Source organism: Anas platyrhynchos, chromosome 2, assembly GCF_047663525.1.
Source record: "Anas platyrhynchos isolate ZD024472 breed Pekin duck chromosome 2, IASCAAS_PekinDuck_T2T, whole genome shotgun sequence".
Taxonomy (NCBI): Eukaryota; Metazoa; Chordata; class Aves; order Anseriformes; family Anatidae; genus Anas; species Anas platyrhynchos.
In genome coordinates this window covers 114,160,633-114,178,099 of record NC_092588.1, presented here as the reverse complement: position 1 = coordinate 114,178,099, position 17,467 = coordinate 114,160,633, and the positions used below count along the sequence as shown (strand labels likewise).

At 46.6% G+C, this 17,467-nt stretch overlaps 1 protein-coding gene across 6 annotated transcripts; it reads right to left on the bottom strand.

Moving 5' to 3' along the window:
* Positions 1–637: 637 nt before the first annotated feature.
* On the bottom strand, positions 638–15,305 carry LOC101800940 (C-C chemokine receptor type 8). 6 transcript variants are annotated; one of them, XM_072033397.1, is made up of 5 exons: positions 14,737–15,305; positions 13,558–13,669; positions 9,362–9,683; positions 4,344–4,576; positions 638–2,769 (listed from the first exon to the last, which is right to left on the bottom strand). In XM_072033397.1, exon 5 carries the CDS (start codon positions 2,758–2,760, stop codon positions 1,705–1,707), a length of 1,056 nt encoding a protein of 351 aa, XP_071889498.1. In that variant the 5' UTR covers positions 2,761–2,769; positions 4,344–4,576; positions 9,362–9,683; positions 13,558–13,669; positions 14,737–15,305; the 3' UTR covers positions 638–1,704. The 6 variants fall into 6 exon arrangements, with proteins under 6 accessions (XP_071889498.1, XP_027305970.3, XP_005016702.3 ...); XM_027450169.3 differs by lacking the exon at positions 9,362–9,683 and adding an exon at positions 4,686–4,729; XM_005016645.6 differs by lacking the exon at positions 9,362–9,683.
* Positions 15,306–17,467: the final 2,162 nt, after the last annotated feature.

Genomic DNA, 17,467 nt, shown 5'->3' with positions numbered 1-17,467 from the left:
GAAAAAAATATATATATACATATATATATATATATAAAACCTTTTATTTCTTCCATTTTGTCTAAAACATCTATGGGTAAGATAGCAAATGTCACTGAGCATTTTAAACAGAAATACTTTCACCCAAACTGCAAAATTCTAGCCACAGGGGAAAGGCATCTGACCTGCTGCTAGCCCACGTATCTTTTCAATCATCAAAGTGCCATCACAGTACAAAGAAACCCAAAGAATTACATCGACAGAGGGCTTTGTTTCTAAATACCTAGAAGTCTTCTGAGAAGTAAAAATATGATAATTAAGCTGTAGTGCTTTCCTTACCCATTGAGGAATAAAATCTAGAAAAGTTAATTGTACTGTCTAACGTAAATGAAAGGAGTATTTTCTACACTTAGTAACTAATGGCAAAAATCTTCTGACACTCAAGTTAGATATGCATTTTAAATTCTTAGGAAACATAAAAAAATGAATTCCATTTTCAGAAGGAAAGCTATAATTGAATAAACAGAATATATATTTTAGTAGCTTAGAAAATTCAGTCTTTAACAATAGCCAGGCTGTGTTTTTCCCACAGTTTCAGATGCCTTCTTGGTTAACTTTAACATTTTTATTTACAGAAAAATGACCTCAACATAAATGCTGTTTTTTCCACAGTGAACTTTTATTGGGATTTTGAGAGTAAATCTTCCTTAGCAGAGAGCTGGAGACATCACTTCTTTTGCTGAAAAGCTGCAGGACACCTCTGAATTCCATTAGATGTATTTTACAGGGTACTGGTTCAAAAAAAAAACAACAGTAAAAGGATCCTTTCATTAGCTTCATCTAAGCTTGGGAGTCATTAGAAAACCTTTCAGGAGCTGAGAAATACAAAAATGCGATTAATACCTGTATTCAAAGGAAACGTTTCTAAAATGGCAGAAAAAAATGTATGAGGGGAAAAAAGAGCGATAGAGCCTATGTGCTATGTTCCATTTTGTGATATTTACACTGAACAGCAAATGCTGGGGCACAGGGTTGGAGGGCCCACGCCTCCAGAGGGGACACAGATAGTGAGGCTGCTTCGATGGACCTTACGCAAGTGTTTGTGCCTCTCTGTGTGGCAGATACAGGGGGCACCTGGAGGTGCTGCTCTGCTGTTCTTGAAGACGTGGCCACCAAGGGCTGCTATGGGTGGCAGCAGATGCCCCAGCGTCCCTCAGCAACCTGATGGACCCCCACACAAGAAGGCCTCTCCATCTGGGAGTGGAGGCAAAGGGGGGACCATCGCCAGCCCCTCTTTGCAATGTGAATCCATCCCATACCTGTCCCCTTCTCCAAGGGATTTGGGACTCAGGGCCAGTTGGGACTGCCCCAGGGACTCAGGGCTTCATGCAGGGAGCAGCTTCTGCAAAGCAGAGCATAGCTGGGAGTGAGGCAGGAGCAATGCTTTCAACAAGGGAGAAAACAAGTAGGAGAGGAAGCATCCTGTTTGCTGAAATGTATTAAAAGTGATCTAATTAAAGATCACCACGTGACAAGCGTGTAGGATCACCATTTTACAAACACACTGGTGCTCTTTGAAAGCTCACATTGCTGCTTATTGTGCCGTATCGGGCAGCACATCCCAAAAGGCAGCACAGGCACATGGGTCACCCTGGGGGGACACTGCACACGTGGTGCAGCCCCAGGGGCTGTGCGGTGCTTGGGGGAAAGGGATCTCGGGTGGGCTCAGAGCATCACTGCGCTGTCGGAGCAGGCAGAGAGCTGGCTGGGCACTGAAGATGACTGAGTGGCCCCAGGACCCCTGGCAGGGCTCCAGAAGACACGGACACAGGACTGAAGCAGTCCTTTCAGGTGGGCTTTGAACATCACCCCAGCAAAGGCGTAGATCACGGGGTTGAGGCAGCAGTGGATGAAGGAAATGGTTTCCGTCAGCTGCAGGGCCAGGGCAATCCGGTTGCTGGCCTGGCAGTCATTGATGATGTGCAGGCTCTGCAGGGTGTCCAGGAACAGCACAACATTGAAGGGGGTCCAGAAGAGGAAGAAAACAATGACGATGATGAAAATCATCTTGATTGCCTTGATCTTGTTCCGATTTTTGCACTTTTGCAGGTTTTTCAGTATCTGGGCGTAGCAGCAAATGAGGATGCTGAGGGGAATCAAGAGGCCCAAGATATTGGCTGCAAACTGAGATGCAACCTTCCAGGTGTTGCTGCCAGGGGGGTACGTGGGGACACACTGCATAGACTGCTCGATTTCCAGCTGCTGGTTGAACACGATGTTGGGCACAGAAGCCAAGCCAGCCACCAGCCACAGGATTAAACTGATAATTATGCCACAGGAGGTCGTCCGAATCTTCATGGCATAGACGGCATGGACAATTGCTATGTACCTGTCTATGCTCATGAGGGTTATAAAGAAAATACTGCTGTAAAAACCTGTGTAATAAATGCCAGCCATTATCTTGCACATAGCGTTGCCAAAAACCCACTGCTCTGCAGCGTAGTGGGCTTGGAAAGGGAGAGGCACAACGAAGAGGAGATCAGAGGCTGCGAGGTTCAGCAGGCAGACATCAGTCATCGTCATCAGCTTCTTCCTGGTCAGGAGAACCCAAAGCACCAAGGAGTTTCCCAGAAGGCAGAAGACAAACACGAGGCAGTAAAGGATGGGCAGGAGGAGGGACTTAAACCTGTGAAAGCTGTTTCCTTCATTGCATGGAGCAGTGTTTTCATCGTATCCATAGGCGTACTCTGTTGTTTCAACAAAATGGCTTGTGGGATTCATCTCGGACTCCTGTGCAGGAGAGAGCAAGAGATAAAGGGTCATTACAGGGATCTCCCTGGTGGCTTCTTCAGTTTGTCATTCCTGCCTCTTTCGGCCAACTTCAGTTCTTGAGTTTAAAAAACACCAAAATAATTTGTGAGGGTGAAAGGGTGGGAGGGTGAAAGGGTGTTCCTTGCTTTGTCATTTCTGAAGAATTGCAATGAATACAGCTTTAAATTCATCTTACGTGCTCTCCAAAAGTGAGTCAGTGCTTTACCCACCGTTTGTGTTTTTGTTTCAGATGCCAACTCCTGACCACCATAAAAAGGACCTGGTTGGTAGAGTAAAGCATTCACATTTTAAGAAGTACAGTTCTTTCAAAAGGCACTGTTTCAGATGAGTTTGGCTTGTCACTGCTAGGACATTTGCATGTGTATTGTGCATTTCACCTACGCTGTGCTGGCATGCAGGTAGATCGTACTTCAAAAGAGCTTCAAACAGACTGATGTGGAGAAATATCACATGGAGTAATCAACTTTGTTACAGCAGCAATAATACCAATTAGAGTGATTAATTCAATAAATGCAGCATACGTGCTGCAGGGAAACAGGAGCATCTGCACGTGTGGCACAGCGAGGGATGCAGTTGGTACTTGTGCTCTGCTCCCGGTGCGGATGCTGCTGGTGCCTCAATGACCTGCCTCAGCTTTTTGGGGGCACCAGGCGTGCTTCAACCAAAGTCAATCAGCACATGAATTGTTACAAAATACAGCACCCAGCCCTGCAGAGCTCCTTGCTCAGGAATAATGAGAAAGCACAAAAAGGCAGGGCTGCAATCTACCTAGACAGTGTAATTCTTTCCTATATTCAGCTTTCAGGTAGATCATCTGTATTATTAATTTCAGCTTGGATTTCACACATAAATGTTGAGATTTTGAGTCACCAGATAATGGCTGTTTATGCCATTCATCAGAAATATTTATTGTTAATGCTATTCATCCCTGTTCTTGGGCAACCCTGACATGCTGTGACTGTGACCACCACAGCAATGGTTATGCTTCTTAGGTGCCTGTCAGGGACCCAGTAAGAGCAGTCCAAAGGTTCAACAAGCAAAAGTCAGAAATTATCAAAATGTAATGAATTCCGTGTTATAAGTATATATATATATATATATATATACACACATATATATGCATATATATATGGTCACATAGAGATATATAGATGTAGAGATATACAAATATATAGCTACATGTATGTTCACCTGGTATGTAGATAGATCTATCTACATACCAAAATCTCAACATTATAAGTCGATAGTACTGTTATAAGTAGACAGATAGGTACAGATATATAAATATATTAAGTCCGATTTTGGCAGAATTCAGAAGTGATTCCACTTGTCTGAACAGAGCCTGGTGATGCTCTGCTTCAGACTTCACAAGGCCACTGCCTTTGATTCTCTTGACCAGGACAGCTCTTCCCACTTTCTCCCCTCCCTGCATCAGTTGGCCAAAAGGGTCAAACCAAAAAAGAAGCTTTCCAGTGGGTATCAAGAGAGGTACAACCACCGCAGGCTCCCTTCCCCTGCTTACCACAGCTCACCTGATACTTTCAAGAGCAGCAGATTAAATGTTTATGGTTTCAATCCAGAGCAGCAAGAAGTCTTCACGCTCTCAGTCGCCCCTGGTCCCCTTCTGCCGTGTCCTTGTCCTCTCTCAGGCTTGTGAGTTCCCAGGACGTTTAGTCCATCGCTGGTGGTTTTGGTGATAGCAGGTGTTGGATGGGCAGCTGCCAGTTAACAGATAAGGTTTTGAGACACAGAGAAGGGTTTGGAGCTGCAGTAAACAGGAAAAGAGATGAGAAGGCTTAAAATTACACTCTGTGAAACAAAAATCAACTACAGCTCTTTTTGAAGACCGTACGAGCACAATAAGAGGTGCTTACCTTTTCATGCAAGTTTGCAAAAATCCCCTGTCTCACAGCCACCTCTAATTTAAATGAAAAACATCAAAGTTGAGGTGTGTCCATCAGAGAACATGTAATGCTAGACACAAGTAGTGCTAGACCTGAAGAAATTAGTATAGATCCATTAAACTTGACAGCTCTGCAGCATTTTACAGAAGCTGATATTTGATTTCCAAGAAGCATATTTTAGTTTTTCTTTTCTTTCAGCTGATAACAACCCGCATACTGAAGCCTGCCTAAGTCCTTTTCTATTAGTAATGTACTAACTCTCTGAGCAAAATGAGAACTCACAGCTACATCTTTGCAATCATTTTTTCGCACCTTGTGTTCAAGTGGAGATATCTTAGAGTTTCTTTGCTTCCTTGGTGTTCCTTAAAGTATATTTTAGTGCATTCAGGACACATGGTCAAGGAAAAAAATAGCAGAACAAGAACAGGCTTGAAATTTTTTATTTTACACAATCTCCTGAAATCTTTTTGTTGTTGTTGTTGTTTCATGTATTGCTGTAAATTAATGATAGTGCTTTATAAGTCAGGCAAATTATATACTTTTCATCATTAATCTTAGCAATGGGTAAGCACCATTTCCCTGACTTACAGGAGCACAGAGAACCCAAGAGCCTCAAACACGTGGCAGACCCAGAGCATGTCAGTCATTAAAGTTATTAACCCATTCTTCAGTACCAGTTAGCAGCTCCAGCACCTCGTAGCTTTCCAGCCTGAGGGCTGTTGTGTAAATGGATAGTGAAAGGCAGTCCCAAAGAAGAGCACAGCTAAATTCCACAGACGGATGAATGAAAAGTGAGAAAATGGGATGGGAAATGAAAGTAGCAGCCTAGCAAAGGACCTGGCATGAGTCAGTAGCACAGTCAGAAAGAACAGGATGGTCCCATGGGATGCTCACAGTGCTGCAAACCACCATGGCATCACTCTGCCTCCAAGCACCCAGCTTGTCCTATTGCTTAAGAGTCAGCACTGCCTCCTATCTATTTATATATTCATTTGTTGCAGACTTAATTTCTGCAATGTTGTTTTAGTAGAACTTGATTTTATTTTCTTCTCTATATTCTTTATATTTTAATTATGTGATTAATAATATGTCAATAGTACGTCCCACCGTTACAGGCAATGATACAACACAATGTAACTCTGTTACATTTCCTTTTGTGGTTTTAAAGATCACTAAAGTCAATTTTCACTACTTCTTATGATCAAAACATCAGCCGGCTAAAGGTGCCACTTCTTCCATTGGATGCTTTTTGCATTAGTTTGGATGGTAAGTTATTAACACATACAAAAAATAAATGGTGATTTGACATGAAGCCAATAAAAGAATGAAAGCTTCTGTTAGAGACATGCCTGCATTTAAAAACGTTTATACATTTCCTAGAAAAAAAAAAAAAAAAAAAAGACTACTATAATTTTTCTTGAGGTATTTTCTCTTGAATGCAAAAAGATTTCCATTCATTCAAGTTGTGTATTTTTAATTGGGAAATCTTTCAGTGCTGTATTTCCTCTGGTCTTGATTCTAGGTGGCCAGACAAAATGTGGTGGGACAGCAGGGAAACATCAGAGGAGATGCTGCACGCACGGTGCAGAGGGGAACATGCAGGACCTTGAAGACAAGGGAAAGATCTTCAACTAGAGTGAAAAGGATAAATGATGGGTGGAGGGGGCTGGTGACTGGAGTGGTGGGAGGAAGTCTTCTGGCAGACCAGAGAGCCTTGCTGTGTTTCAAATGATATTCACATTTCTGCCTGGCTTTCAGAAAGGTTTGTGTACCTGTGCTGCTTCTGGCTGGGTGATATTCCTGACCCACAGCTGGCCCTTCAGGCTTGTCTCAACAAAGAAAGAAGATTTATCAGATGTGAGACAGTGTCTGATTTCTCCAAGGCAGCAAAAGGAAGGGAACAAAGATGAGTTTAGAAAGCAACAAATGTGGGTTTGGAAGGTTGTTATCCCCACAGGCGGGTGCGAAGTGGCAGCCTCTAGCAGAGGGGTGGCTTTTGGGGACTGTGGCACAAAGGACGATAATAACAATTATGGAAACCAATGGCAGATGCCTGCTTTGGGGGACAGGGAGGAACCAGAGGCATCCAGGGGAACACGCCACCTGGAAGGAGCAAGGGCAGACAGCACAGCTGGGCTTGAAGGCAGAGCAGATAAATAACTACCAGCGTGTTCACCAGTGCGGGTCCTGGCTCCTGGCTGTGCACTGGCTCCTCAGCTACCAGCCAGGCTAAAAATGCATGGAAAATATCACTGTGGGATGAGCCTCCCAGCTTGTCCTCTCCTGCTTGGGTGCTGGGGGTCAAGTTTTCAACATGGGGGCTGGGGAAGCTCACACCCCAGGGCTGGGTGCCAGGCAGGTCATGCTTCCCCTTAGCTGTCACCTGCTGCTGTCACCACTGCAACAGCGCTGGTGTGTGTGTAACACACCCTGGGTGACGTTACGGTTTCTGCTGCTTTATCTTCTTTCATTCTCCCTTCAGAGTGGGAAAAAAAAACATGCAGCACTTTGCCTATCCAAGAATTGGTCAGCCCAAAAGTCACCACCACATGACAGTGACGTGGAGGCCCACACTCCCAACCACTCACAGCCCCGCAGGCCGAGAGGCTCCGCCACAGCCCTGCTTTAAAAGGAAAAATGCCACAACCAAAGTGCATCTTGCCATGAAACAAACAACATGGCCAAGCCCTCATCTCCTGCAAATGACCAGATTCACACGTGTCCAGCCCCTGACAGCAGTCTCAGAGGGTTTACTTCACCCATGGCACCACAGCAGCTCCTCGGCCTTGGGGCAATGGCCAGCTTAACGTCTGCAAAGCTGCTATGCCTGCTCTTGTGGAAACCTCTCCTTCCTCCTACAGATGATTTAGATTACTTGAGCTCAAACACAGAGAGGAAACTGTGGTTGTGACAGAAGATGCCACCAGCAAAACTGTGCTATAGCCTGAGGGGTGTGGGTCCGGCCCTTTGACGGGGCTGGTGCCAGGCCCCTTCCCACCACACGTGCTCGGTGTTGGTGTGACTGCAGATAAGAAAAGGTGGGAAAACCCATTCATGCTGCCTGGTGGTATATTTCCCAAGAGAATAAAATGTCTGAAGTATTTCACGGACCTGCTCGCTATGGCAGCAGCCGGCTGGAAGGTGAGGGGCAGGTTGGTCTCAACGTGGTGCCCTGCTTCCACCCGTTGCAACGCTGGGCGCTCGTACCCGAGAAGAGCAGTTTCCTCTGCCTTTGTTCAACAGCAAAATGAGAGCAGCTTCTTAGTCAAAATGAGGCCTTTCCCTCTTAAATCTGCTCTCGCTTTACAGCTTGTAATGTGGCTGAGGGCTTTCTCTGATGTATCAAAAGAGGAGTTGAAAAGGTGATAGAGCAAAAGAGGGAACAAAACTGGGACTGCTGATACTGAACCAAAAGGACATAAGGTTTCCTCCGTCCTCCTTTTGATAGAGTGATGGAGCAAAATTTGAAATGCTTTATGAGCAGATAGGTCTAACTTTTACTATGTTTAGTTACGATGAAGGAAGTTTAGAAGGTTTGTATTACTTAGCCAGTCTCATCTGTAAGAAAATACAGAATTGTATCTCAAAGTGAGGGCAAGAGGACCCAGGTCTGGACAATGTGTCAGAAGATTAGGTGAGGAACTCATGCTATGCATACGTCCTTGGATGTGTAACCAACTAAGCTCAGTATGCATGTTGAAACAGTAAGATAAGAAAGAAAGAGATGGTCTGAGCATGCTCAAGAATTGGGTTCAGCCAATGAACACGGTGAGGAAGACAATCAGTGACTGCCAGAAGACTGCAGAAGACCACCAATAGAAACAAATGAGAATGCATCAAGGACATTTGCATATTTTAATGAATTCCAGGAAACAACATGAATATGTTAATTATTCATTGGAAGCCTACTGAATATATGTATTTTGACTGCATATACCCTTGGTAGTTGAGGAACTCAGCACGCACACTAGCTGGAGAGATCCCCTGTGCATCCAGCGCTGCAAGAAAAGAATGCCCGCTTTCTAAAATTTCTTTGACCAGCTTTTATGGTATCACAACATTGTTTAGTCAGCCCATCGCCATTGTGGAGGTACAGACACATGTCAATACGCCATATGGCAGAGTGGCTTCTTTCTCGTTCTTAAAATAGGGAGAGCATATTTATATCTGTGTGTGCTAAGGTGGAAGAGGTTTTTTGGAATTATTTTTTTTTGTTGTTGTTGTCAGCAAGAAGGTATATTTAGGTTGGTTAAAATGCCCCTGAAAGTGCCAAGTTGTTCCGGGGGGATTTCTGCCTCCAAAATAGAGAAAAAATTATGAAGAACTGTCACAATATTTTATGTTGACAAGTTGCGGCTAAAATGTTGCAACTTTTCATTTTCTGAATGTGCCACTTTCAAATATAGTGGGTTCTTAATATACATAAATAACCTCTTCTTCCAAACCTTCTTCCTCAAAAGCACACGGGCACTACAACTTCAAAAAAATTTCCGGTAGAACTAAGATGCATTGGTTTTGCTGATAGAAGATAGAATTTTATTATTTTTTTTCAGCTTGGTCAGCAAAAGTATTGACTCATATTACAGTAAAAAAGCGTTCATGGTTTCCGACTCATAGAAGGGTGTATTTGGCATTGTTCTGCCCACCTCTCCTGAAGCAGATGCTCGGTGCAGAGAAAGAAGCTGGAAGCTGGGGAGTCCTCCAAAAACTGTTGCTGAGTTTGTTCAGGAGAAGCAGCTGGAGGTGCTCTGTGGGGTCTGGACCACCTCCCTCTGCTCCACACTCTGCCTTCCTCTGCTGGCACCAAAGCCACACAGATTCCAGCATTGACAGCTGCAGCCTTGCACAACTGCTCTGTTTCACCAGAACAGAAATCAGCGTGTTGCAAAATTTCCAGGACAAGCAGCTCATTCATAACAATGCGAGCAGGGAGTGGGATTTTCTCAATCATGTTTTGCAGCAGGGGCACTGCAGGACAGAAAGAAGCAAACAAATACATCACTTGCACAGAGGATCCCCAAGAACGAGACCCTTCTCTGCTCATCCCTTTGCTGATGCTCCTTTCTCACCCTGTTTGTTTTGTTTTGTTTTGTTTTTTTCTCACTCAGGTTTTTAATCCCTTGCTGTCCTGCACCTTTGGAATGCCAGCACATGGGCACCTCTCACATCTGCACCCTCTGCTTTGCCTCAGGGTGGAGAACTGAGAAGGACGCAAGCAAGGATAAGTTAAAGAGATGGCAGAAGTCTGAGCCCAGTCCCTGGCTGGAAGGCAGAGCCATGTCCCACTGTCCGTCCTGCCACAGAGTTGCTAAGCCTGCTCCTACAATCCAAAAGGATTTGTGATTTAAGTCAGTTATTTGTCCTTTCTGTAGAAGATCAGTTGCTGCTTTCTTCCAGCTGCTTTACAATATTCAAAGGTCTTGTTCTTTTTTAAGCTAAATAGCTCATATTCCATCTTTTTTTTTTTTTTTTTTTTTTTTTTTTTTCCTTTTAGGTCATGCTTTCTAAATCGTTAATTGTAGCCACTGTTCTCCTCTGGCAGCTGCCTGGCTGTCCTTAATCTTTTTCCATCACGGTGCCCGAAACCTGACACAGAGCCCCAGCTGAAGACTGACCGCAGTGAAGCAGAGTGGAGAAGCCCCCTCCCTAGGGAAGCTGTCAACTTCTGCAGTCACGTAGCACTGCTGATTCATGCTTCCTTTGCTGGATGCCAGCCCTGAGTCCTTTTCTCCAGAACTGCTGCCTTCTTCATCCTGTGGCCTTGGCTGAACCTGTCCTAATGCAGAACTGGGCTTGCACTGTTTCTCTTCCCTGAAGTGCAGCCCATTGCTCACAGGCTTTTTAGTTCATCAAGGTTACTTCAAGTGGCCATCCTGTCCCTCTGTGTCTTTGCACCCCCTCCTAAGGTGGCGGCATGCAGAAATAAAATGATGAAAACCTGCAGTGGTCCTTCATCCAGAGCATTAATGGACATGTTGACTCCTGCAGGGGAAGAGAGTACCCCAGGGGTTCATACTGGGTCCAATCTTGTTAAGGATCTTCCTCAGTGGTCTGGATGATGGATCAGGGTGCACCTTCAGCAAGTTTGCTGGTGATACAAAGCCAGGAGAAGTGGCTGATAACACTAGATGGTCATGCTGCCATCCAGAGGGACCTGGACAGGCTGGGGAATAGGCTGACAGGAATCTCACAAGATTCAAAAAGGACAAGTGCCAAATCCTGCACATGGGGAGGAACAATCCCATGTACCTGTCCATGCTGGGGCCACCCAGCTTGAAAGCAGCTTGGCAGAAAAGGACGTGGGGGTCCTGGTAGATACCAAGTTGGATATGACCTAGCAAGGTAACCTGGCCAAAAAAAAAAAAAAAGAGCTGCGATTCTTCATCCTGGAAGAGAGAAGGTTCACGGGGATCTCAACAATGTATTGAAATCCCTGAAGGGCAGGTGCAAAGCGGATGGAGCCAGACCCTTTTCAGTAGTGCCCAGTGACAAGACAAGAGGCAACAGGCACAAGCTGAAGCAGAGGAGGTCGGATATGAACATCAGGAAACGCTTCTTTACTGTGAAGGTGACTGGGCACCAGCAGGGGTTGCCCCAAGAGGTGGGGGAGGCTCCCATGTCCAAGGAGGGGCACACATGGTGTGGTTCTATCTCTCTGATCTCCCCCTGCCCTCCCCGAGGACGAGATGAGAGGCTGAGAGCCTGTGCTCAGGCTGCTGCCCACGGAAAGGTGTGATGAGGGCTCAGTAATGTCACAGATAAATCTGTATCTGAGCTTTTGATAAACAGGAAGCTACTGAGCAGCTTTATAGTTTTTCTTGTCTTTTTTTTTTTTTTTTTTTTTTTTTTTTTAGTTTCTTTTGGTCTGGTTTTTGTAGCTATTCTTTTTTTGCTTACTTCATCTCAGGAAACACATTTTCTGCCACCTCTTGCAGGAAATGTGCAAGATACAAAAAGTGTTTTGAAAACCTCATGGTTAGCTCAGCCTGCTCAGAGGGTGGTGGTGAGACGGAGCACCAGGCACCAAGGACATGGCAGTTGCACTGGAATAAGCCCACAGCTGAGTTAAGAACAGTGGTAGTAAAGCTAAAAGGCTTTGACTTTGCAGAATAAAGACACTTACAGGCATTTGTGCTACATTCAGACTTTGTACTGGCATCAGAAGGGGCTTTCAAAGCTTTCTGGTCAAGGGTATTGGGGCACAGCTGCTGCCCACAGGAGCAGGCTCTTGGGAATTTATTTTCAACATCAGAAGACCACCAGGGATCTGCTGCCCAAACGAGGCTCCCCCACCATCCACACTGCTGCAAACGAGAGCAGCCCTGCTGCAGAGCTTGCTGGGGAGAGGGATGGCCACAGCAGGAACACAGCCTGCAGGGACCAGTGCTCACCATCATTAAACCCGCTCCTGATCTTGCATGCCTTCAAGCCTTCTGTTATTCCTGGAAGGTGTGAATATTAACCAGACGCATATTGAGCAAGAAGGAAGGTGAGACCAACAAGAAGTTGGGTTGAGGAGGATGAGGGGTGTCTTTCCAGTACGTAGATGATTGGGGCAGGTTTCCTTCTCGCTGCCAAACTGCAGTTTCCTGTTTTCTTAGTTTGCCCAAAGCACGAGAGGGTTTCTACTGGGTTTTGAATGAGTGGGACAAAACAGATGATTTTTTTGACACTGCATAGGTAAAATCTATTTTTCTTTTTACGACCCAGATTTTTTTTTTGCTGTCTGACTCCTTTCTGATACACTCCAATAATTCCAAGAACCATTGCGATTCCATACCTCCCCTCTTACAGGCTTATAGGCAGCAGAGTAAAAAGTTAAAAGCTTAGTTCACATTTTGCAGTCACTAGGTGTGAACGTGTCTTTCTGAGTAAGACCAAACACAAGACCAACTTCTCCAACACAACCAGCAAAAGACAGGGGTTATAGTAAGCTGTCCACATTTCTTGAGGAGAGCGAAGGACATCTGAGAAATCTGGAAACTGAGTTGAGACACAATGCTTTAAGCAATCTTTGAAGAAAAAGGAAGTTCTCAGATTTGTCTCAAACACTGAATGTTGATAATGAAAAAGATTGCCTTGGAAATGAAGCCTGTCCTTCATTTACCCAAAGTGCTGTTCTGCCTGTTTCATCTTTATTCTACCAAACATGTGCAAGGCCAATGATGCCAAACTCAAAAAACCTTCCCAGCGTGAGCTTTTCTTGAAGAAGGGCCCAGAGTGCAGGTGGTGGCAGGCAGTGCCAAGAGAGCCTCGCACCTCGCTTAGCCAACAGTGGTTGTCATAAGCTGAGGCAAAGAGAGCTTGTCTTTCTGAATGCTTAGGGCTCTTATCAGAAATGGGCTCCAATGACAGAGCAGAAGAACCCCCATTTATCCCTGCTGTATCTCACTTTATTTCCCTAAGTCTCCAGTTTTGGAAAATTAAAAAGAGAAAATTACACCAGAAATTCTCCACTGAAACGCAGTAAAACGGATCTACAGTTCAGGACAGCAAAATGAGATTATGCTATGATTATACGATGAAAAAAAAATGCACAATGTTTTGGGGTTTTCTTTTTCTTTTGAAATATGAATGGGTATTCTGATAAGCCATCAGACAATTGACCACATATACCACAGGAGGTTGACATTTAATGCGCTTCCCAGCAATGCATGCAGTTCTACAATATGAGTGTGCTCCTGACATGATTTCCTTTGACTTCTCAGTCTTAAGCTTTGTCTGAAGCACACCTTTTTATTCTCCCATTGCACAAAAGGATGAAGATTACATAGAGAAATAAAGCATTTGTCTTGAGCCTCTCTAGATATCTGTGACAGCAAATGGCAATTGCATTACTCACCCTGTTAAAAATTCAGCCCTGTCTGCATCTGGGAGTCACTCACAAGCCAGAGATGCTCTTAATACAAAACTGTTTTTTGGTATATCTTCAGTCAATGGTCCCAAACTATGGCCTGAGGGTGACAACAAAATCATACAAGAGATCTTCAGGTGTTACAGGACTGTGTTAGAAGTAGCATTTTTTATCCCTCCATCAGACTCCTGATCCCAAGGGTGCTCTGAGAGATTCTTTCAGAAATAATTTCATGCAGGCTTTAGGGCACGCATGCAACCAACAAGAAGACTCAGGAGCAAACTGAGGAGTCTGGAAAGGACTCAGACAGGTCTGTCTAGCAAACGTAGCCACAACTACAGTGAGCACACTCCTGTTTCAGTCTGGCTGTGCTTTCCCAGAGCATGCACAACAAGGGGCACAGCAGGAAATTCTGCCTGCTCTGGCTGAGAATGAATCTTACATAAAAATAAATAAATACATAAATAAAATTAAAAAATATATATATTTAAAAAGCAAAATGAAAGGAAGAGTTCCCAGCAGAGACAGCAAAGTGTTCGTTCACTTGGCAGCACGGGTGGTTGTGCCAGCACAAGGTGCCCCAAAATCACCCTCCTGGACTGTGGCCACTGCAGATGCAAGGTGCAGTGGGAGGAGGGGGCTCACCTGCTGGGGAGGGAAGTCCCATGCATGGAAAGAAAATCATGCTTTCGTAAATGTCAGCCGAGGGGTTAAACAGAGGTCTCCTGTTTCACTTGACTCATTTTTGGAGACCTAGCTACGTGCAAAAAGGTGAATTCTTTGGCCAGCACCAAAGTGTGAACACACAGTGCCCGAGTTGAACACATCCTCTGCTCCCTCACTCGCGTACCTGGGCTTCAGATCCTCCCTCAGCTCAGGCACAGGCACTGGGGGGCAGCTTGCAGGAGGTGGCAAGCCCTGGGGAGCTGGCAGATGCCACCAGAAGCCTCGGGGACACTGGAGTGACCAAGTTTGCAAGCAGGTGCCGGCACAGCTGGGGAGGAGGAGGTGCGGGGCAGAAATTTGGGCTCGCAGGGTACAGAATATGAAAGGGGGGTGCAAAAAGGAAAACGAGAGGGCTACTGGGAGGCTTTGGGCAGGTCGTCCCCAGCTCTAGGTTGGCAAAATGAATTCCCACACACATCTATACCTCCGTACAGCACCTACCTCCCCGTCAGCTCTGCTTCAGCCTCCTTCTTCTCCTCCTCCTCCTCCTCCTCGTGGTACAGGAGCTGTGTGGAGGCAGCGGGCAGCCAGAGCAGCTTTCAGCAGGGCCAGCAGCTGCTGGCCACGGGGGCCGTGCGGGCAGCAGGAGCGGAGCCTGGCACAGAGACAGCATTTTGGGCCTTCCCCCTTCCCGAGGGCTCAGCTACACACAGAGCCCAGTTTTCTGGACCGTGCCTTTCCATACATGAAGGCTGCGGTCTCCCCGATGGCTGCGGCTGCCAGCTGGCTTCTCCTGAGGTGGGGTCCTGGCATTGAACTGTGGATTTTACAGCAAGCCGTGAAATCAGATGAAAAGCTCTGTGCTGGAGCAGTGCGGGAGCAGGGAGCATCTTCCCCCTGGGGTCCTCTGGGGTCTGCTGGAGGTGTCCCCATGGAGAGGCCCCCACCAGAGTCTGCTCCAATGGCCAGGACACCCTCCAGCAGGGGAAAGGCACATTTAAGTCTTGGTCCCACCCAAGGGGCATCTGGGCAGCCCAGGAAGAGCAGCAGGAGGAGGAATGCAGACAACGCGTGCTGGTGGCACCCAGACAGTGAGTTATCCAGACCCCAGTCACTGACAGGAATCCTAACAAACCCGGACACAGATGTCCCTAACACACCCGGACACAGATGTATTGGTGTCCACATGCTGGGCACTCCTTGGACAAATATCTGACATCTGTGGGCACGTGGGCACAAGGGTGTGAGTGAGTTTTGTGTTAAAAAAATTAACTGCTCCTGAGTTTTGGGCTGAACCTGGCTGCGTTGCTCCTATGTGTTGCAACACTATTATTTCCTTCAACGCTACAGCCAGCCCTGGGTGCTGGTCTCATCCTGCTGCTGCTCAGCCTCCCTCTGCTTTTTTGGGTACACAGTGCCCAGGAAAAGAAAACCTGTCATGATGTGAAAAGCAACCAACAGGAAAACCACAGCTTCTCTTGCTTCTGCAGCAAATCTTCTTTGCAAATCATAGAAACCTCCGCTTTGAATGAGCTTCCAAGGTAGCCACAGTGCCCAGCGAGGACTTCATGGTTGCAGGAAACCCAAACCTCCTGTGTTTGCACCCAAGCTGTCTGAGAGCAGTATGGGACATATGGGGTGTGTGGACATCCATCCTCCTGCAAGTCCTGCCCAGCGTGGCATGCACTAAGCTGCCTCTGGCAGGACTCGAGGAGGAATGTCCCTCTGAGCAGCAGTCCCAGTTTGGGAGGACAAGCCAACATCCAGCCAAACCTGCCCTCACTTCACCAGCCGTGATGAAACACAGCTGAGATGTGCGACCTGTTTCTGCAGCAAGAGAGGTCTCCTACCACAAAAGACAGGTGAAGAGCTGAGGTGAGCAATGAAGCTGGGTAAAGAGTGAAGATCAAGGCACAGGGAGAGATGCCACAAACCACTAGGACAGGGCAGGATGGGTGGTGCAGCACCAGGAGCGTAGGATTAAACACCTTGCATGGCCTTCAGCTGATGGCCATGCTTGAGCTCAGCTTTCTTTTGCTGCCCTCTCTCTCGTCTGTTTCTCTCGCTACACTAACCTGAGGTTAACCAAACTCTTCTGCCAGCACCACCAGATGAACACAGAGATAATCTTCTGCCCCTAGCGAACACTTAGCATAACCTGCTGCGAACTGAGAGCCGAATCTGGCCTCTGAGCATCCTGTTCCCCTTTGCGCGAGGCCTATTTGAATACATGCCTTAGTTTCCACTTTTGGCACCGCAGCTGTGCGCCCCTCCGGCCCTGCAGAGCTGGTGGCTGGCCGCCCACACACCCCGTGCTCCGTTACCACCTCTCTTCAGCACCTCCTTGCACACCCTGGGGCTGCCACTCCGCATCCCTCTGGAAAAGAGGAGACATCTGCCAAGGCACGCGTGCTTCCTCCCATTGCCCCACAGTTTCTTCATTGCCCCGCTCTTTCTCCAATAAAAAAAAAATAAGCCAAAGCATCTCAAGAACAGGTTGATTAAAGATGTCTTTGCATCTGGCCTGAGGTCCTGACGCCAAAACCCACTCTGAGGAAACATCCTGAACATTCACCATCATGCATCGGACCCCGATTGTCGTCACGGGACTGTTCGTGTTGCTGCCCGCAGTGCAACACGGGCAGAGGTTACAAAACATCTCGTGTGAAGGGAAGGGTCCGGGCCAAGCCTGGAAGGGAAGCAGCGGGAAGAGGAAGATGAATTAAGGCCTGGATTGTCCCCACCCACCCCACTACCTGTTTTTCCTTCTGCACAAGTAAAATTAAGAATATATATTTTTGATCACCGTGATGGCTTCAGATCCACAGCAGGACCACAGCTCACTGCCGTGGATGTCCCCTCCCCTCCTGATTTTCCCTCGCAGCCAAGCACAACCCAGAGGGTCAAATTTGGCCACATGGGTGCAGACCCAGTAACCACGAAGCACTGGGTAAAATGCTGCTGGGATCTTTCTTTCTGGCCATATTTCATCCTCCCATCCCTGGTGGGGCTCATTTACCCTGACTCGGTTCGATGGGAGCAGAGGGCTCTTGCGGTGGCTGAGACAAAGCTGAGGAGGGGAAATGCAGTGAGTTTGGGAGCCAGCCTGTGGATGTGGTTTTACGCCAAAGGGGGTTTCATAAGGCAGGTGGTTCTCACCTGAGCTGTCAGCTTTGAAACAGGGACCTGCTGAGCACAGCTTTTACTTCCCAGCCCTCTCCAATCCTCGCTT

Bases quoted from the DNA above. Each gene is read 5' to 3' on its own strand.
- LOC101800940 (XM_072033397.1), bottom strand. From the start codon at position 2,760: ATGAATCCCACAAGCCATTTTGTTGAAACAACAGAGTACGCCTATGGA.